The sequence below is a fragment of the Saimiri boliviensis genome, chromosome 7, assembly GCF_048565385.1.
Source record: "Saimiri boliviensis isolate mSaiBol1 chromosome 7, mSaiBol1.pri, whole genome shotgun sequence".
In the NCBI taxonomy this organism is placed as follows: Eukaryota; Metazoa; Chordata; class Mammalia; order Primates; family Cebidae; genus Saimiri; species Saimiri boliviensis.
Window position 1 is genome coordinate 10,747,955 of NC_133455.1, and position 20,959 is coordinate 10,768,913.

Here is a 20,959-nt window from a genome sequence, read left to right on the forward strand (position 1 = left end):
CACACCACACACCAACACACACCACACACAACCCATGTACTCTACACACATACCAACACACACACCACAAATACCACAAATACACCAGACACACTGAAAACACACCAACACTGCACACATACCACACACCAACACACAACACACACCCCACAAATACTGCACACACACCACACACATACACGACACACACACAAACATACCACACACACACCAACACACACCATACACATAGACACCACAAACACACCCACCCCACACCAACACACACACTACACACCAACAGATAGTGCAAACACACACATACACACTGCAAACATAAATACCACACACACCGACATGCATGCCACAAACATGCACTCCACATACCAACACATGTATTAACACACTACACACACAAATACACATGCCACACACACCAATACACATACCAATACACACCACACACCCCACACACCACATACACCAACACACACCACACCACATACACCAACACCCACCACACCCCACATGCCAACACACACACCCCAACACACATCCCACACACCAACATACCACACCACACCAACACACATCACACACAACACATACACTAGGGAAGCAAAGCCAGAGATATGTAACATAATATAAAACCTGCAGGTCAGAAACTAAGGAAGAGCCAAGACAGAGGCCTCCTCAGTCTAAGTTCATGCTGTAATTTTGTTTCAACTCCAGCCAAATCAACTGCTTATAGCTCAAAATATTGTCCCTTCCCCCATCCCAAAATTACCCTATGCAAACAGCAACATCCTAGTCAAATATGGTGGTGATGCTGAGGGGTAATCGTTTATTTTTATTTATTTATTTTTTTGAAATGGAGTTTTGCTCTTGTCACCCAGGCTGGAGTACAATCTCACAATCTCGGCTCACTGTAACCCCCGTCTCCCAGGTTCAAGCGATTCTCCTGCCTCAGCCTCCCAAAGCAGCTGGGATTACAGATATGCACCACCATGCCCGACTAATTTTGTATTTTTAGTAGAGATGAAGTTTCTCCATGTTGGTCAGGCTGGTCTCAAATTCCTGACCTCAGGAGATCTGCCCACCTTGGCCTCCCAAAGTGCTGGGATTACAGGTGTGAGCCACCGTGCCCGGCCGGGGTGAGAGTTTAAAATGGAATGTAAGCTATAGTCCAAGAATTCTACAAAGTGGAGAATATGCCCTCCATTCCTAGGACAAGAATATTTATTTATTTTTTTTTTGAGGCGGAGTTTTGCTCTTGTTACCCAGGCTGGAGTGCAATGGCGCGATCTCGGCTCACCGCAACCTCCGCCTCCTGGGTTCAGGCAATTCTCCTGCCTCAGCCTCCTGAGTAGCTGGGATTACAGGCACGTGCCACCATGCCCAGCTAATTTTTTTTGTATTTTTAGTAGAGACGGGGTTTCACCATGTTGACCAGGATGGTCTCGATCTCTCAACCTCGTGATCCACCCGCCTCGGCCTCCCAAAGTGCTGGGATTACAGGCTTGAGCCACTGCGCCTGGCTAGGACAAGAATATTTAAAATCATCACCCTAGCTCCTACTAACTCAGAGTAACTGTCTCCTAGGCACATGCATACCTCTGGGGTTTAACAGGCAGACACCCTTAGATTTGGTATTCAGAAGATTACTGTCCTTCGACTTTCAACAGAGCGGAGGCAAGAAAGTAGACAAAGCATAAGAACACCTAAAAAAAAATCTACCTTGGCTGGGCTCAGTGGCTCACACCTGTAATCCCAGCACTTTGGGGGGCTGTGGCGAGTGAGCTGCTAGAGCCCGGGAGTTCAAGACCAACCTGAGCAACATGGCGAAACCCTCTCTCTACAAAAAAGACAAAAATTAGCCAAGCATGGCAGTGCATGCCTGTAGTCCCAGCTACTTGGGAGACTGAGGCAGGAGGGTAGTTTGGGCCTGGGATGTGGAGGCTGCAGTGAGCTGAGATTGTACCACTGTACTCCAGTCTGGGTAACAGAAAGAGATCCTGTCTCAAAGAAAAAAAGAAAAGAAAAAAAAAACAATATTTCTTGTGCCAGAGCCAATCTGTGACAAACGGCACACCACCCTTAGGCCAAGACTCACTTCTAAACCAGATTCAATCTAGATTAAACTCACATCCCCAGAAGACCTAATAGCTGAATTCCAACTTTAAATCCAGATTTCCTCCAGTTTTTCAAATACATCAGATCTCATCACACTAGCCTCACATTCCCAAATGGTAAGAATCACCCGAAGTTTAGTGATGGCTGCCCTTTCAGCAAACACTCTGTGGTTGGCCACAGTCTCCACTACTCCCTACTGCCTGCCATTGAGACCAAGTCAACTGCAGTTTATGCTTACAGTGTTCCCAAAAAAGAAAGATTTCTCCATGATCATGACTTTACTAAAAGGAGAAAAAAAAATGATAGAAAAGGTCTTTTTAGCCTTATAGATATCCTGTTTCCTGACCCTTGTGAGCGTTTAAGTTTGTGACCCTTGTCCCAGATAAACAATGTTAAGAGAAGCAATTTTTTTTTTTTTTTTTTTTTAAATAGAGACAAGGTTTTGCCATGTTTCCAAGGCTCTCAAACTCCTGAGCTCAAGCAATGCATTAGCCTCAGCCTCCCAAAGTGCTGGGACTACAGGCCTGAGCAAATGCACCTGGCTGTAAAAGGTCTTAACAAACTAACTTTATAGAGGGTGATTTGGCAAGCTCTGTGCAAGGTGGAGAAACCAATTCCCAAGTCATTTTCAGTCTAGAAGGAATGCTCCAAGGAGGTCACTTTCCTAAACATTACTCCACTTACTGTACACAGTAAGGATACAGAATCATGGAATTTCTAGATGCTGACATTTTAGGATCTCTAAGATCATCTGATCTTGCACTTCCCAAGTCAGACTGCTAAAGATAATGTTGAAAATCAAAACTGTTTTCAATATTTTTGAAACAATAACGGCTTACTGAGACATAACTTACATACCATCAAAGTGACCTTTTAAAAGCGTTCAGTGGTTTTCAGTATATTCAGAGTTGTGTAACTATCACCGCCCTAATTTTAGAACATTTTCATCACAGCCTCAAAGGAGAAAAAAAAACTCGTTAGCAGTGACTATCCATTTTCCCTTCCCCCAGCCGTTGACAGCCACTACCCTGCTTTCTGTTTCTATGAGTTTGCTACTCTGAACCTTTCACATAAACAGGATCACGGCCGGGCGCGGTGGCTCAAGCCTGTAATCCCAGCACTTTGGGAGGCCGAGGCGGGTGGATCACGAGGTCGAGAGATCGAGACCATCCTGGTCAACATGGTGAAACCCCGTCTCTACTAAAAATACAAAAAATTAGCTGGGCATGGTGGCGCGTGCCTGTAATCCCAGCTACTCAGGAGGCTGAGGCAGGAGAATTGCCTGAACCCAGGAGGCGGAGGTTGCGGTGAGCCGAGATCGCGCCATTGCACTCCAGCCTGGGTAACAAGAACGACACTCTGTCTCAAAAAAACAAAAAAACAAAAACCCAGGATCACATATGTGGCCTTTTGCGACTGGCTTCTTTCACCTAGCGTAGTTTCCGAGGTTCCTCCATGTTGGAACACGCATCAGTACTTCATTTCAAAAGCTGGTTTCAATATTTTTTCTTTTATTTCTGGGAAGATAGCTTCAGGTAGATCAATCCTTTTTAAAGTATTTATTTGCCCATGATAAAGCCATGATGGTCATTCTTTAAATAAATGTAATTTTCCTGACATTTTATGAATTACAGTAACTAAGAAAATGATCAAATATACAAGAAAGTTGAAAGAACTGTACAATGAATACTCAAGTACCCACCACCTGGATTCTACAATTATCACCACTAAGCCATCTCTCCATCCATTAATGTATCTTATTTTATTTTATGGGTGTTTTGTTTTATTGTTTGTTTTTTTTTTTTTTTTGAGACGGAGTCTCGCTCTGTTGCCCAGGATGGAGGGCAGTGGCAAGATCTTGGCTCACTGTAACCTCTGCCTCCTGTGTTCAAGCAATTCTCCTGCCTCAGCCGCTCAATTAGCTAGGATTACAGGCGCATGCCAGCATGCCAGCTAATTTTTCATATTTTTGGTAGAGACGGGGCTTCTCTGTGTTGGCCAGGCTGGTCTCGAACTCCTGACCTCAAGTGATCTGCCTGCCTCACTCTCCCAAAGTGCTGGGGTTATAGGCGTGAGTCACCACCCAGCTGGGTAAGGCTTATTTCGTTCAACATAATGTTTCTGAGATTCATCCATGTTGTGGCATATACCGATAATTTGTTTCTTTTTAAATTACTGAATGCACTGTTCCTAAGGTAATATCTTTCCAAAAAAATCAAGCCATGAAGAAGAGTCAGGTTGGTAACCATGACTCCAGTCTAACCCTCTCTCTCTTGCATCCCCCACCCTCATTGGCACCAAGACATAGCGGAGCTAAGTGGTAGACGCTAACCTGTGGCACCGCTGTCCTGTGGCTTCCATCACACTAGGCTCCCATTCCCAAACGGCAAGAATCATCTTTCCACATACCTCACAGCCATTTCGTTCTCACCCTGTAAGGAGGTTCCTAGCTGATTCTATAAGAGAGACTTATTAGAGAGAATGGGAAGTCAATATCCGAATCACAAAGGCATTAGGTGGTTCCTCAAAAACATGTCAATGAAACAAAATGTAGTACATCCAAAAAACTGAACACTATTCAAGCTAAATACCTGATGTGTGCTACAACATGATGAACTTTGGAGATCTTACTGAGGTGATGGAATGTGCCAGCACTGGGCTGTGACAATGACTGCACAATTAAAAAAGAAATGACGGAACCTTCCACTTACAATGAGCACATTTTATGCTATGTAAATTACACTTACAGAAAGTTGCTTTAAAAAGAAAAAAGTCCGACTACAAATGGATGCAAGAGGCTTCTGCTCCAAGGCAGAGAAAGATCTGTTTGAAAATTTAAAGAACAAAGGAGGCAATTTAAAAGACCCCGTTACTCAACTAGAAAACAGTTGTTTAAAATAGCCAGCTAAGATAATTATGTACTGTTTTAAGAATGCATTGAAAGTGTTTCCTTTTAATAAATAAAAGGGATTTATTGATTTACTTTCTCTCAAAAGTTTAGTATCAGGCCAGGCACGGTGGCTAACGCCTGTAATCCCAGCACTTTGGAAGGCCAAGGTGGGTGGATCACTTGAGGTCAAGAGTTCAAGACCAGCCTGGCCAACATGATGAAACCCCGTCTCTACTAAAAATACAAAAATTAGCTAGGCATGGTGGTGGGTGCCTGTAATCCCAGCTACTAGGGAGGCTGAGGCAGGAGAATTGCTTGAGCCCAGAAGGCAGAGGTCACAGTGAGCCCAGATCACACCACTGCACTCCAGCTTGAGCGACAGACTGAGACTCCATCTCAAAAAGAAAAAAAAAAAAAAAATCAACAAAAAAGCTTAGTATCAAGCTATCTGGGCAGGTCCCAAGCGCCAGTCTTAAAATGAGGCAGCCCATTTGTGAATGGGCTGATTACCATGTGGCCACGTAAGCATATAAAGAGGTTCTTCAAGCTGTTCTGTTTTACTTGCTTGCTTGTTTGAGACAGTGTCTTGCTCTGCCATCCAGGCTAGAGTACAGTGGTAGGATTATAGCTCTCCAGCCTCCACTTCCTGGGCTCAAGGGATCCTTCTACCCCAACCTCCCCAGTTGCTGGGATTACAGACACATGCCACCATGCTTGGCTAATTTTTTTTTTATTTTTGTAGAGATGGCGGTGGGGTGGGGAGGGGGGCAGGTCTCGCTACAGTGACCAAGCTGGTCTCGAACTCCTGACCAAGCTGGTCTCGAACTCCTGGGCTCAGGCAGTTCTCCTGCCTCAACCTCCCGTAGTGCTGAGATTACAGACTTGAGCCACTGCACCCAGCCTCTTCAGGCTGTTCTTTTTTTTTTTTTTTTTTTTTTTGAGACGGAGTCTGGCTCTGTTACCCAGGCTGGAATGCAGTGGCATGATCCTGGCTCACTGCAACCTCTGCCTCCTGGGTTCAGGCGATTCTCCTGCCTCAGCCTCCTAAGTAGCTCGGTCTACAGGCATGTGCCACCACACCCAGCTAGTTTTTGGTTTTTAGTAGAGATGGGCTTTCACCATCTTAGCCAGGATGGTCTTAATCTCCTGACCTCGTGATCCACCTCGGCCCCCCAAAGTGCTGGGATTCCAGGCGTGAGCCACTCCGCCTGGCCCAGACTGTTCTGGAATACTGAGTGAATATTTGAAAACCAGGTTAATTCCCCTACTTTCCATATATGAAGCTGTTTTTTTGTTTTGGTCACCGAATCTGCCTCATGGGAGCACAGCAAAAACGACTGCCCTCCTTCCCTGCCCACAGGCCTAGAAGGAAGGAATAGTAACCAGCTTTCAAACTGGATCGCCCACTCGCAGAATATTCCTCAACAGAGAAGCTGCTTCCCCTCTCCAATGCCTGAAAACTCCCCCAGGCCGCTGCTTCTACCCACAGCCACCTCTTTGTGGGAACTGCTCAGTCTTTTTTTAGGAGCTTTTTCTCACTCCTCAGCCTTTCCTCTCCTTCACCCAATGGGGATTCTTCATGCTCACTTCTGAGACTTAAAGGTGAATGACATGGAAACTTGTTTCTAGAATTCTTTCTCCAGATCCTGGACCCCCTTCTGGAGCTAACCAAATCACCCCATCTCCACTGCCTCTTTCTAGATTTTTCTGATGGTACAGTCAACTCCCAAATACATCAAGAATGCTAGGCTTGGAGAGGTCTCTGGGGAATACAAAGTGGACAGTATTTCCCCAGCACCACCAGACGCAGTTGAGCAGAAACAGCCCGCAGGAGGTACATTTTCCACAGCACTCAGAATGCAAGCTCCAAACTCCAAAGCCTCCCCTTGAGAGGGACAGCAGAGCTTAGGGGGCAAGAAGAAACCCAGGGCACCTAGGCAGGGCAGAGCAAAGTGGACAGCTGTGGTGCCCACCACACTGACACCTCCTCAGGCCTTCTCAGGGAAGCTACCCGCCCTCTGGCTGTCAGGGCAGCCCTGGGGCAGCTGGGCTTGGTGCACTGTGGTGTCCTCAGCGTGACACACCCTAGCTTCACAGCGGACCGCTCCTTCCCCAACCTTTCTCATTTCAGTAATGGCCTCGGCTCTCAGGCCAAATCTCAGAGTCACCCAGCCTCTTTAGGCTGTTCGTGTTTTGTTTTTTTTTTTTTTGGATTCCTTTCTTCCTTTCATCTGCCAGGTCCAATTCACCAGCAAGTCCAGAAACCACCCTGAATCCGGCTCCTCACCATGTTGGCGGCTACCATCTTAGTCTGAGGCTGGAGTTCCACAGCTGCCCAACTGGTAGCCTTGCCCCTGCTCTCGCCCTCCTTACACCCGTCTCCTGCAGACTGGCCCGAGCTGCCCTGTAGAGGTACACCAGTATTCCCCAGTGCAACCCAAACCGTCTCCTAACTTCTTATCCTGGCCCACAGGCCCCTTGCCTCTTCTATCTTACCTCTTACTGCTCACCCCTGCCCTCAATATTCTAGCCAAGCCAGCCTTCTTTCTAACCCTACGATGCACCAAGCTCACTCGACCAAGGGCCTCTGCCTGGGCTTCTTCCCGCGCCTGGAAGAACAACCATGGTGCCTGGCTCCTACTAGGCACTTAGGTTTCAGAGTTCACCCAGAAAGGTCACCTGCCTCAGAGGACTTCTCTGCCCAGCCTAAAGTATCTGCCCAGCCTCCCCAACCCCAGTACTCTCTAACTTTCAACTTCTTTCCATTCTTGCCCGCACTCACGATATAAGATCTGATGTGCTGATGATCCCCCCACTAGAATAGAAGTCCCATACGGGGAGAAGACCAACACATCTTGCTTTACCCCCAAGGGCTAGAACCGTGCTTGCACACGACATTATGTGCCTGATTAATACTTCTGGAGGGAAAAAGCACTCATGCTGGGGCGGCCAAACCCATGCTGTGGGGCCCAGCCAGCCAGGATCCCTCTCAAACATCAGACATGGAGACCACGGGGCTAATTCAATTAGACAACTGGCAAAGAGCACTGATAGTCCCAGGAAGCTCATAGTGAAGTCCATATGTGAAACACAGGCCCTAGCAGGCTCAAGCTTGGCAGACACAGAAGCTTTCAGGAGCAGAGCTGTCCACCAGAGAAGAAACAGGGTGGTGGGTGAGAGCCACTGGCAGCCAGAAGCAGGGATGCAAAGCAGTTGGGGGCCAGCCTGTGAAAGCCAGTCTCTTCACGGCGTCTGGCCTAACAGTGAAGAAGAGCATCTCCCCCTGCTGGGGACCTAGCGCTACCTGGAACCCAGGACCAGTTTCCACTGAAATCTGCGAGTCCTGGAGTTAGCATGAGGTAATCAGCATCCCCATTCCACAGGCTAGCATGAGGGCCCCTGATCCATGCAGACAGAGAGGTATGCCTAAAACACATTGGAATTCAGCCCTGTAGCCTGAATTCTAATAATAGACAAGAGAACTCCAACAAAATACAGAAAGCAATCATCTAAGACACTGGCTATCTGGACTCTACAGTTTATACCCAAGAAGTAATTCAATTCTAGGGAATGAGAGCTCAGGCTCCCACTGGCCATTAAATAAATCCTTTTAAAAAAGGAAAATTAACTTTCTGCAACACTCTATTATAGAAACTATGCCAGGGAACAAGGATCCACTTCACAAACCCTTTCTTTTATAACCAGGGCCCTCCTATCACTAGATGCCCCGGCTGGTGCCGAGGACACACGGCATAGCTCAATCTTACACCAGGGTAGGCTGCTGTGCTCTCCTGTAGTGGAAGAAGAGTGAAGGGGAGTTGATGTCGCCATAACAAATTACCACAAACTTAGTGGCTTAGAACAACAGACTTTATGATTTTACAGTTCCAGAGGTCAGAGGTCTGGTTTGGGACTCACGGGGCTAAAACCAAGGTTCAGCAGGGCTGCGTTCTTCCCAGAAGCTCTGGGGGAGACCTCGTCCCCTTGCCTTTTCAGGCTCTGAGGGGCCCATATTCTAATCCTATGGTCTTTCCTCCATCTTCAAAGCCAGCAACAGCAGCCAACGTCCTTCCTCCACTGCTCGCTCTCTGGTTCTCTCTTTGATTCCCTTTTAATTTTAAGGACCCTTGTGATAACACCAGGCTCACTCAGATGATCCAGATAATCTCCCTATTTTAAGGTCAGTAGACCAGCAACCTTAATTCCACCTGTAACCCGAATTCACCTTTGCCATATAACCTCACGCAGTCACAGGTTCTGTAGATGAGAATGTGCACATCTTTGGGGGGCCATTAATCTGCCCACCATACCAGCCCAAGCCGGCCATGATACAAACACCATCCAGCAAAAGCACTTCTCCTGTTGTCCCACTCCACGACAATGTCCCCTAAAGCACATTCCACAAAGCTTGTGTTTGTCTCTACAGAGCTGAAGATAAACAGGATCCGCTTAACTTGTTAGCCTGCAAGCAGGAAAAGAAAAACAAAAAACAGCTTGACCAACATGGTGAAACCCCATCTCTACTAAAAATACAAAAATGAGCCAGGTGTGGTGGTGTACCTGTAATCCCAGCTACTCAAGAGACTGAGGCAGGAGAATCATTTGAACCCAGGAGGTGGAGGTTGCAGTGAGCTGAGATTGCACCATTGCACTCCAGCCTGGGCAACAGAGTGAGACTGTCTCAAAAAAAAAAAAAAAAGGTTTTGCTAAGGTTATAAAGTTGGCTTCCAGGTCCCTGAGTGTCCCTTTCAATCCATCATATAATTCCGAATCGTCTAGGCTGCACCGACACTGTTAGGCTCAGTGGGGAAGTCAAAGGTGAAGATAGCAGGGATTCTGGTAAGCCGGGATCACACCATGACGCAGGCCGAATGACATCAGGGCAGCTTCCAGGGGCATGTGATGCTCATGCACTCTGGGAAGCACAGGGTTTTGACGGCAGGGAGGGCAGCACAGAGGGATGTGGAGTAGCCCGAGCCATCTGCCTTCCCCATCTAGGTTCCCCCTTCTGGAGAGGAACAGGCACTTGCACTCCCCTCTAACAGCAGCTGGGCTTTGTGGGCAGATAAGGGAGGTCACTTTTTTGCTAGAGACACTTTTCCACGGACAAGGTGCCTAATCTCTCGCAACACAGCTAATTAACTTCTGAGCTTGATTAATTTATTTGTTTATTTAAATGAGGACTCCACCACCACCTATCTGAGAGGGTTGTTGGGTGAGTTGCTTAAGATCATGCAAAAAGGCCGGGCACAGTTGCTGACAGCCTGTAACCCCAGCATTTTGGGAGGCCGAGTCCAGTGGATCACTTGAGGCAAAACCCCGTCTCTACTAAAAAGAAAAAAACTTAGCTGGGCATGGTGGTGTATGCCTGTAATCCCAGCTACTCTGGAGGCTGAGGCAAGAGAATCCCTTGAACCCGAGAGGCAGAGGTTGCAGTGAGCCAAGATCGTGCCACTGTACTCAAGCCTGGGCAACAAGAGCAAAATTCCATCTCAAAATGGAAAGAGAATGTGGAACAAAATAAATGCTCAATCTGTGTGAATTCTCTTTTCTTCTCCCACCCAGAAAATAGCCTCTCTCCATCCTCTCCTCCAACCTCATTGCCCAGACTCTGTTTCCCCAAGTCTAACAACCCTTCCTCCCCTTCCAGCACGTGGGCAATGAACCAACCAGCCTCTACATACAATGGAAGTTTGGTCCCGCACCACTAAAGCGGTGAGCACTGGGGCTTCCTGTTGGGTAATATGGTCCATAGTCTTTGAGAGTTAACAGCAAAAGGGGAGATATGCGTTAAACCCTGATGTCAGGAAAACCATCCGCACTGCTCCTGGTCATGTCAACACGTGCACATGCGCACGCGCATGCACACACACGCACATACACGCACGCACTCTGTCAGTCTGGCTGAGACATTCTTCCCCAGTACGGCCACAAAACCTGGTCACAGTTCTCACAGCCCTTACTAACTGTTCTACAACCGTAAGTCACTACGCCTAGCCTGTGAGGGGAGACACTGCTTTTCATCTCTGCACCCCAGCTCCTGCCTCAGTGCACACCCCGCAATGGCACGCTATCCAATGGTTAAAGACTGAAGAATGGGCCGGGCGCGGTGGCTCACGCCTATAATCCCAGCACTTTGGGAGGCTGAGGCAGGTGGATCACGAAGTCAACAGATCGAGACCATCCTGCTCAACATGGTAAAACCCCGTCTCTCCTAAAAATACAAAATTAGCTGGACATGGTGGCACGTGCCTGCAATCCCAGCTACTCAGGAGGCTGAGGGAGAAGAATTGCCTGAACCCAGGAGGCAGAGGTTGCGGTGAGCCGAGATTGCACCACTGCACTCCAGCCTGGGTAACAAGAACGAAACTCCGTCTCCAAAAAAAAAGAAAAAAAAAAAAAAGACTGAAGAATGCAAGAGAAGAAATACTGCTTATCTTCGTGATGACCGCAAAAGAGAAAAACCAATTTAGTTATTTGCGTGAAAGGTTTCCATTTACAACTGGTTAACTGTGTTCCTCTACTGGAAATTCAAGATTTGCAAGACACAGTGCTCTAACCTTTGGTCCTTGCTATTCCTTAAGTCTGGCACAGATTCCCACCTTGATCAAGAACGAAGAGTTACTAGACAAAGCATTCATGTAGGGGGCTACATCTTTTTTTTTTTTTTAAGATGGAGTTTCACCATGTTGGTCAGGCTAGTCTTGAACCCCTGACCTCAGGTGATCCGCCCACCTTGGCCTCCAAAGTGCTTGGATTACAGGCGTGAGCCACCACACCTGGCTGGGGCTACATCTTGGAAACTTACAACCCAAGGTTATTTTACAAGCCCTAATGTAAGTCTACTCAAACATCCACTTTTTAAACAGAAACCCATTTTGCAGAAAATGATTATCTCTAAATATAGAAAAAGACCATCTCTTCCCCCCACCCTGAAATATTCATACCAAGGCTCCCTGAGATAAGGAGTTTCTAAAAAGGCAAATAAAAGAACCAAAACCAACCACAAAAAGCTACACACTAGATGTGTTCAGAATCTGTGGGCAGGGCTGGGCACCATGGCTCACTCCTATAATCCCATCACTTTGGAAGGCCGAGGTGGAAGGACTGCTTGAGTCCAGGAGTTCGAGACCAGCCTGGTAGGCATAGCAACACCCTATCTCTACAAAAAATAAAAAATTAGCCAGGCATGATAGTGTGCACCTGCAGTTCCAGCTACTCAATAGGATGAGACAAGAGGATTGCTTGAGCCTAGGAGGTCAAGGCTGCAGTGAGCTATGATCTGCTCACTATCTTCTAGCCTGGGCAACAGAGTGAGACCCTATCTCAAAAAAAAAAAAAAAAAAAAAAAAAATTCTGGGCCAGGCGTGGTGGCTCACGCCTGTAATCCCAGCACTTTGGGAGGTGGAGGTGGGCAGATCACTAGAGGTCAGGAGTTCAAGACCAGCCTAGCCAACATGGTGAAACCTCATCTTAGTAAAATAATTAATTAATTAATTAATTAATTTTTTAAAAAAATCTGTGTGGGTGATGTACATGTGTGACATTCCTTACAGTGCTAAGAGGGCAAGAACCATGAACTATGTTCCGCAGTACATAGCTCCATTGTAGAGCCTCAGAAAGCACCCGGTCAAATCAAGAATGCTTCTATTTAGTATTTGTCAAGCTGGCATGCGAAAGCCCAGCTGAGACCCCAGTCAGATACACTATTTCCTTCAGTTCATAGATAAGACACAGGCTCCTCATAAATGTCAGATGAACGCGGATGCAGAACTAAAATTCCGCCATCACCCCACTGCTGTGCGGAGCCAGTTAACCCTCCTCTAGTCTGTTATTTGCCAGCACCAGCTGCATTCCCAGGTTATCTTTGCTGATCCTCACTTCCACTTCGCAGGGAAGTTTTATCTTCCCCAAGGAATAGAGTTCTTAGAGTTTAGACAAGGTATGCTAACTACCCCGCCCCCACCACCATCCTTTACACCTGGTTTGCCTCGGGCAAAGGCAACCCCTTCTCTCCAAAAGGTCTCAGTAATTGAGCACGTTTTCCTGACCAAATCAAGACCCTTTGCCACAGGGCTTCTCAGCAAAACAGAGCGAGAAGAACATGAAATCCCATCTGCACTGTTCCCTACCCAGCATGCCCTGGGCACACTCACACCCAAGTCCTCAAACACCCTGTTCCCCACCCAAAGTCAGCTTTGGGCAAAGACCCTTCAGGAGGTGAAGCTGCTGCCATTTGAGGAACGGATCACAGTCGAATCCCTAGGCCACTTCTCAGGACTCGGTAAAAAATAACCACAACTTCCCCTGCACTTAGTTCCTCCCCAAAGAGCTGCTGAACCTCATCTGGAAACTGCTGGGAGGCAGCAGCTAACCGGAAATCAAATACCAACAACAAAAAAGCAGAGTGTACCACGGCGAGTTAGGCAGCTAGAAGAACGAAGAGGCCAGGGGACAGACAGGAAGTTGAAGTTAGAAAGAACCTAGGCCAGAAACAGTCACAGAAGAGGAGACCCAGCTGGCCTTCCTCAGCCCAGGCAGGAGGGGAGGGCCCAGACGGCCGGCAGAGAAGGCATCAGCCCCACCGGGATGGGAGCCAGACCAGCTCTGAGGTTGTCTTCTTTCTGCCCTGCCCAATCCTTTTTTTCTTTTTCTTTTTTAGAGATGGGGTCTTGCTGCAGTGCCCAGGCTGATCTTGAATTCCTGGGCTCAAGCAATCCTCTACCTCGGCCTCCCAAAGTGATTAAAGCGTGAGCCACCGCCCCCGGCGTTGCCCCAATCTTGACCTTCCTTCCCTGAAAGCCAGGTAGTGGTCCTCACTAGGAGAGCTGGGGTCAGAAATTCACCTTCTCGGAGCTTATTTCTGTGCCAGAGGCTACAGCCCAGACAACTGGTTTTGAGTCATTTGTCTGTCATCCATACCAAAGTTCCACACTGCCAACTAAACTCAGGACTGAACAAACTAGCCTCACACAGACAGACAAAGGGCATCTTCACGAGAAAGTACTGGACAGATCCCACCCAAGCGCCTGCGGAGTAGACCTCAGCAGGGACGACCTTAGGCACAGGGAAAAGCAGCAAAAGGGGAGAGCAAAGAGTGCAAGGTAAGCTTGAACCAAACTGATGGTGCATTCTGCAGTCACCAAAGTTAACTGAGCAATTGCTGGCTGCCAAAGTATTTTTTAAATAAATGGGGGGAAAAAATGCCATTACTAAAATTCTTTGGTGGTGTTGAATAAGCCTTTAGGTTACCCAAACAGTGCAAAGGAGAGACTGATTTGGTTTTCATTTAGCAGAGCTTACTTAGGTGAGACCTTCCCAGCCCATGCCTCCGGTGACTCAATCATCCATTCTCTCCCTGTATATGTAGACTTTTATATTAAAATGAACAAGAGGATTAAGTTTTCTTAATAAGACACATTCCAGTCTTTCACCTCGAGCTTTGTTTGAAACGGCTCTCTAAAGGCATAGCATATCCTGTGATCCAGTTGGGTTTGATTACAATGGAAGTGCTCAAAATCTGAGACTGGAGGGCGCACAGAGCTGCAGGCTCAACGCCATTTGTTTTTTAAAAAGGAGAACATCTTTACAGGCTTAGTGCCAGCTCAAACTGGCAAGACCAGAGAATCAGCAGAGACTGACCAATGTGCTGGGTATGGGGGGATGGGAGGAAGAGCTACGGGAACATATCATCAGGGAAACCTTCAAGAGAGGAAATAGGGGTGTTTCAGGAACATAACAAAGAACAAGTTGACTAATCGTTTATTCCTGGGATGGCGGCAGTGGGGGGTGGGGGTGGGGGCATCCAGAGCTGAGTATCTAGTATTTTAACTTCAGTTAAATGCGTAATGTCTAAACCTGGATATGCTTGGAGCTCACAAGCATATCCAGGTTTAAACCTGGGGTGGGGGGCAGGATACTCCTGCTCTTTCATTACACTGTTTCTGGAGTCTCCTAGGAAACTTCTCCCGAGATGCCTGCAGAGCAAATCTAAGACAGTCCCAGCCAGTCCAGTTACTAATGCAACACGCTCAACTCAGCAGCGATCCTATCATGAGTTTTACGCAGGGCCGAGCTGATCAAGGCCGCTGATGCCCGTCCAAAGAAGTTCGGTTGCACAAGGCGGAAAAGTTACCTGCAGCAAATACCTAATATTCATACTGGGGAAGGGAGAGAGAGTGGAAAAGTGCTTTAACCTTTGAGCACCAGGCATTTTCCCTGACTTGGAAAAGACGGATCTCTGCCCAGAGCTGAATCCACATGTCAGGATGGTGTCTGGGATGTCTGCCCTCAACACTGACATCTCCCTCATATAATGTTTCAGGACCGGCCAGAAAACCCTCCGACTTGCCAGGACAGACTGCACCTCCAACAGCTGTGGCACCAAAAGTCTTCTTAGGAGGCACCCAAAACCCTCCCGAGATGGGGGAGGGCCTCCCGATGAGCCGGTTGTAAGGGGGCCAGCCTCCTGGTGCAGGGACACCTAACTCTGGCCAAGCACTGGAATAAGCAATTTACCCACCTCACTCCATTTCCCACGACAGCCCCTGGGAGGCAGACACTACAGTCATTCCCCTTTGATAAAGGAGGAAACAGGCTCCGAGGTGTTACACAACCATTAAACAGCAGAGCCAGCCTCCAGACACCCCGAACAGGTGGTCCTGACCACCGCTGGATATGCGGGAAACACACAAAGCGTTTGGGGGAAGGAGTCGATAGAGTCGGGTAACACAAAATCCAGCCAGTGTTTATACCTCTTTCTTGTCCAAGATCGGTGGCCCCAGGATACTGGAGGGGAGAGCCTGGATGGGGAACGTGAAGCCGAAAGCACCCCGGAACTGCTGGCAGGGGAAGCGGCCAGGACCCCGGCCCCTCTGGCAGTGCGGGGAACCCCAGATTCATACACCCTCCCGAAGGGGTAAGACCCAAAGGAAATGCATGAAGCCACGGAGTTGCCAGGTGGCCCTTCCCTCCACGCTTGTTTTGTCAAAGAGGGGCCTCCGGAGGTCGCTGGGGTCCCTACCTGTAGGCCAAAGTCATGCACTCGAACAGCTTGGTGAGCGAGGCGTCGATGGACAGGTGGCAGGAGCTGGTCTTGCCGAAGCTGTAGGTCTGGCAAGTCTGCTTGTTGACCGTGTCGAAATCGTAGCCCTTCTTGGGCGGGTGTTCTCGGTGCGGCGACGACACCATGAAGTGGCCGCTGTGGATGATCTGCTGGCGGCGCGGAGGCTCGTCGCGGCCCGGCCCGGCCCGGGGCGGCGGCGGCGCGGTGCTCGCGTGGGCCCGAGCCGGGGTGGCCGCACCGGAGACGGGCGGCGGGGACGGCTCATCTGTGTCCGAGTCGTCGTCGTCCTCGGGCACCTGGGGCTTGAGCAGCACCGGGCGGCCCCGACTGCGGGGCCGGCGCGGGGAGCACATGAAGACGTCGGCGGCCATGAGAAGGGCCCGGCATCCCCCGGAGCCCAGGGAGACGCTACAGGAGCTTGTGGCTGAGGGGCGCCGGCCCGGCCCGGCCCGCGCGCCGACTGTTCGCGAGCGCGCGGCTCGGCGCGGCGCGGCGCGGCGGGAGGGGGGAAGGCGCCGGCCCCGGCGTGACGTCACCGGGGCATCTGGGCCAATCGGCTGCCCGCATCGGCCTCTTAAAGGCGCAGGGGAACCTTTCCTTAGCTAAGTGGACCAAAAAAAAAAGGGAAGCGGAGGCCACGCCTCCCGGCCCTGCCCCTGGCCGCCTCCTCCCCTCCCGCCTCCCGGCCCTGCCCCTGGCCTCCTCCTCCCCTCCCGGCGGCCGCGGGTGCCGAGGGACACGGTGGCCGGGCGGAGCAGCTCGCCGGTGTCGCGGCCTGGAAGAGGCGTCGGCGGAGTGGGGCCGTGCTGGTCCCACCCCCTCCCCGCCCCGCGCCCCTGGAGTAGCCCTGCGGCCTAGCCGCGGACCGGGCCGGCTCCACGTGGTGGGTGCGGGAGGGGCTCCTCTCCCTCCAGACCCTGCTTTCCCGGCCGGGCGGTAACCGAGTCCTGCAACTCAAGTCTGACTTTGCCGGGCGTGGTAGCTATTGTCCCCATTATTCTCATCGTATTGATGGGAAGACTGGGTGGCTGAATACCGACAGGATTTTTCTTTTTTCTTTTATAATTTTTTTTATTGCATTTTAGGTTTTGGGGTACATTGAAGAACATGCAAGATTGTTGCATAGGTACACACATGGCAGTGTGATTTGCTGCCTTCCTCCCCATCACCTATATCTGGCATTTCTCCGCATGCTATCTCTCCCCAACTCCCCACCCCTCCGACAGGATTTTTCTAAGACCTGGCGTCCAGAGAGCTGGGAACTTGCTGCCCGTGCACAACCGCAGCGCGGCGCAGCTGTTGAGTGGCAGCGCCCCTGAGCCGAGCGGCCTGCAGACCCCAGCTCTTTTAAGTTCAACTCAGGATGCTTTTTTTTTTTTTTTAAGTTCAACAGACAAGCCAGCGCCCGAAACAATTCCAAAAGGGGAATATCTAAGCCAGGGTTTTCTTCTCTGTCAAATGGGGAAAAATTTCTGTGCCTCAGGAACTTGTCACAATTTTTAAATGGCTATAGCGGGGCGCCGTGGTTTACGCCTGTAATCCCAGCACTTTGGGAGGCTGAGGCGGGTGGATCACGAGGTCAGGTGATCAAGACCATCTTGGCTAACACGGTGAAACCACGTCTCTACTAAAAATAAGAAAAATTAGCTGGGCGTGGTAGCCGGCGCCGGTAGTCCCAGCTACTCAGGAGGCTAAGGCAGAAAGATCGCTTGAACCCGGGAGGCAGAGGTTGCAGTGAACCGAGATCACGCCACTGCACTATAGCCTGGGCGACAGAGCGAGACTCCGTCTCAAAAATAAATAAATAAATAAACAAACAAAAGTGGCTATAAGGTGCTTAGCAGGGACGCTGGTACAAAATGAGCACTAAATAAACGTGCCACAGGTTGGAGGATTTGGATCATCCAGACCAGAGGTGCCTAGAAATTGCCAATAGTCTACCACTTTTGACCTGCAGAAACAAATTCACATGGAACAACCAAGCTTACAGACACCTCTAGAAAGCTATCAAAGTTTCCGGGGCTCAAAACCAGTCTGGGGTGGAGGTGGCAGTGCAGCAGGAGAGCCAGGGAGGCCCATGAGCCAGAAGCACCCATCCTAATCCTAGCAGGGCGTCTAGAGTCCTCCACCGCCATTCCCGCACTCTGTTTGATTTATTGTTGTTTGTTTTGTTTTTTGAGACAAAGTCTTGCTCTGTCACTCAAGGCTGGAACGCAGTGGCGCGACCTTGGCTCACTGCAACCTCTACCTCCCAGGTTCAAGGGATTCTCTTGCCTCAGCCTCCTGAGTAGCTAGGACTACAGGTGCCTGCCACCATGCCCGGCTAATTTTTGTATTTTTAAAGTAGAGACGGGGTTTCACCATGTTGGCCAGGCTGGTCTGGAACTCCTGACCTCAAGTGATTCCCCTACCTCAGCCTCCCAAAGTGCTGGGATTACAGGAGAGAGCCACCAATCTGGCTCTGCACTGGGCTTTGAAGCCAGTTTCAGTTCCAGATTTGGGTGGGGGATAAGTACCCTTCTCCACCCTCCTGACAAGCGCCCCCTGAAGGGAACAGAGGGCTCTCACCAAAATGGCCACACTAACTTCTTTCCAAATGTCTGTAAGGAAAAATGGGCTGGATGTCTGGCAGCTTTCAGGCGTGAGTTCTAGATTTCCCTCCTCCTCCTGTTCCCAGTGCTGGCTGCAAATGTTTGAAAGTTCATCCTTTGAGTTGCCTTCCTTTATCTGAAGACTTGTCTCCTTGGTAAGTTTACATGGCCAGCCACTTTTTTTTTTTTTTTTTGAGACAGGGTCTGGCTCTGTCACCTGGACTGGAGTGGAGTGGTGACATCATGGCTCATAGCAACCTCAACCTCCAGTGTTCAAGTGATCCCACCTCAACCTCCCAAATAGCAGGACCACTGGCGCACACCACTGTGCCTTGCTAATTTTTGTATTTTTTTTTTTTTTTTTTTTTTTTTTTTTGAGACGGAGTTTTGCTCTTGTTACCCAGGCTGGAGTGCAATGGCGCGATCTCGGCTCACCACAACCTCCGCCTCCTGGGTTCAGGCAGTTCTCCTGCCTCAGCCTCTTGAGTAGCTGGGATTACAGGCACGTGCCACCATGCCCAGCTAATTTTTTGTATTTTTAGTAGAGACGGGGTTTCACCATGTTGACCAGGATGGTCTCGATCTCTCGACCTCGTGATCCATCCGCCTCGGCCTCCCAAAGTGCTGGGATTACAAGCTTGAGCCACCGCGCCCGGCCTAATTTTTGTATTTTTTATAGAGATGGGGGTCTCACCATGCTGCCCAGCCTGGTCTCGAATTCCTGACCTCAAGTGATCCTCCTACCTGAGCCTCCCAAAGTGCTGGGATTACAGGTGTGAGCCACCATGCCCTGTTTTTATTTTTGTTTTTATGTTTACCTATATTTTATCTCTTCTTTTGAGACAGGGTCTCACTGTGTCACATTGGTGTGATCACGGCTCACTGTAGCCTCAACCTCCCCTGCCCAAGCTATCCTCCCACCTCAAAACCAATCTGGGGCGGGGGTTGCAGCCTCCCAGTTAGCTATGACCACAGGTGGGTACCACCAAGCCCAGCTAATTTTTAATTTTTTATAGAGATGGGGCTTCCCTATGTTGCCCAGGCTGGTCTTGAACTCCTGGGCTCAAGCAATCCTCCCACCTTGACTTCCCCAAATGCTGGGATTACAGGTATGAGCCACCACACTCAGCCTGTATTTTCTAATTTCCAAAATAAACGTGTATTATGTAGATAAACATTTTTAAATTAAGTTAAAATTGGCTGAGTTTGGTCGGTGGCTCTCACCTATAATCCCAGCACTTTGGGAGGCCAAGGTGGGCGGATTGACTGAGCTCAGTAGTTCGAGACCAGCCCGGGCAACACAGTGAAATCCCATCTCTACTAAAAGTTAAAAAATAAAAATAAAAATAAATAACTAGAAATACAGATATAGGATAAAATTTTAAATTTTTATTTATTTTTTTGAGATGGAGTTTCACTCTTGTTACCCAGGCTGGAGTGCAATGGCGCGATCTCGGCTCACCGCAACCTCCGCCTCCTGGGTTCAAACAATTCTCCTGCCTCAGTCTCCCGAGTAGCTGGGATTACAGGCACATGCCACCATGCCCAGCTAATTTTGTATTTTTAGTAGAGACGGGGTTTCACCATGTTGACCAGGATGGTATCGATCTCTTGACCATGTGATCCACCTGCCTCGGCCTCCCAAAGTGCTGGGATTATAGGCATGAGCCACCGCTCCCAGCCTAAAATTTTAAATTTTAAAAAATTAGACAAGTGTGGTGGCATGCACCTGTAGTTCCTGCTACTCAGGAGGCTGAGGCAGAATTGCTTGAACCTGGGAGGCAGAGGCTGCAGTGAGCCGAGATTGTACCACGCACTCCAGCCCTGGGTGACTGAGTGAGACCCTGTTATTTGTATTTATTATTTTTTTTTTTTAAAAAGGTTAAAATCAGTTCTCTGACTCTGGTTTCGCTTCAAATCATATAAATCTTTCACCTTTTACTAAGATTTCCGTGTAGAGGAACAATTCTGAGTTTTTTTTGTTTTTTGTTTTGAGACGGAGTTTCGCTCTTGTTACCCAGGCTGGAGTGCAATGGCGCGATCTCGGCTCACCGCAACCTCCGCCTCCTGGGTTCAGGCAATTCTCCTGCCTCAGCCTCCTGAGTAGCTGAGATTACAGGCACGCGCCACCACGCCCAGCTAATTTTTGTATTTTTAGTAGAGACGGGGTTTCACCATGTTGACCAGGATGGTCTCGATCTCTTGATCTTGTGATCCACCCGCCTCGGCCTCCCAAAGTGCTGGGATTACAGGCTTGAGCCACCGCGCCCGGCCTAATTCTGAGTTTTAATCCAATTTTTT

At 49.1% G+C, this 20,959-nt stretch overlaps 1 protein-coding gene and 1 non-coding gene across 3 annotated transcripts in view; one reads left to right on the top strand and one right to left on the bottom strand.

Moving 5' to 3' along the window:
* The window catches only part of MLXIP (MLX interacting protein), a 72,170-nt gene extending 55,609 nt beyond the window's left edge, over window positions 1-16,561 (bottom strand). For both annotated transcript variants that reach the window (XM_003932159.4, XM_074402121.1), the window contains exon 1: window positions 16,026-16,561. In XM_003932159.4, the coding sequence (XP_003932208.3) occupies window positions 16,026-16,438 (413 nt within the window). In that variant the 5' untranslated portion in view covers window positions 16,439-16,561. The remainder of the gene's footprint in view (window positions 1-16,025) is intronic.
* Window positions 16,562-20,555: 3,994 nt separating this feature from the next.
* On the top strand, window positions 20,556-20,666 carry LOC120365106 (U5 spliceosomal RNA). Its single transcript, XR_005580125.1, has one exon. It is a non-coding gene; the product is annotated as a U5 spliceosomal RNA (small nuclear RNA).
* The last annotated feature ends 293 nt before the right edge of the window (window positions 20,667-20,959 follow it).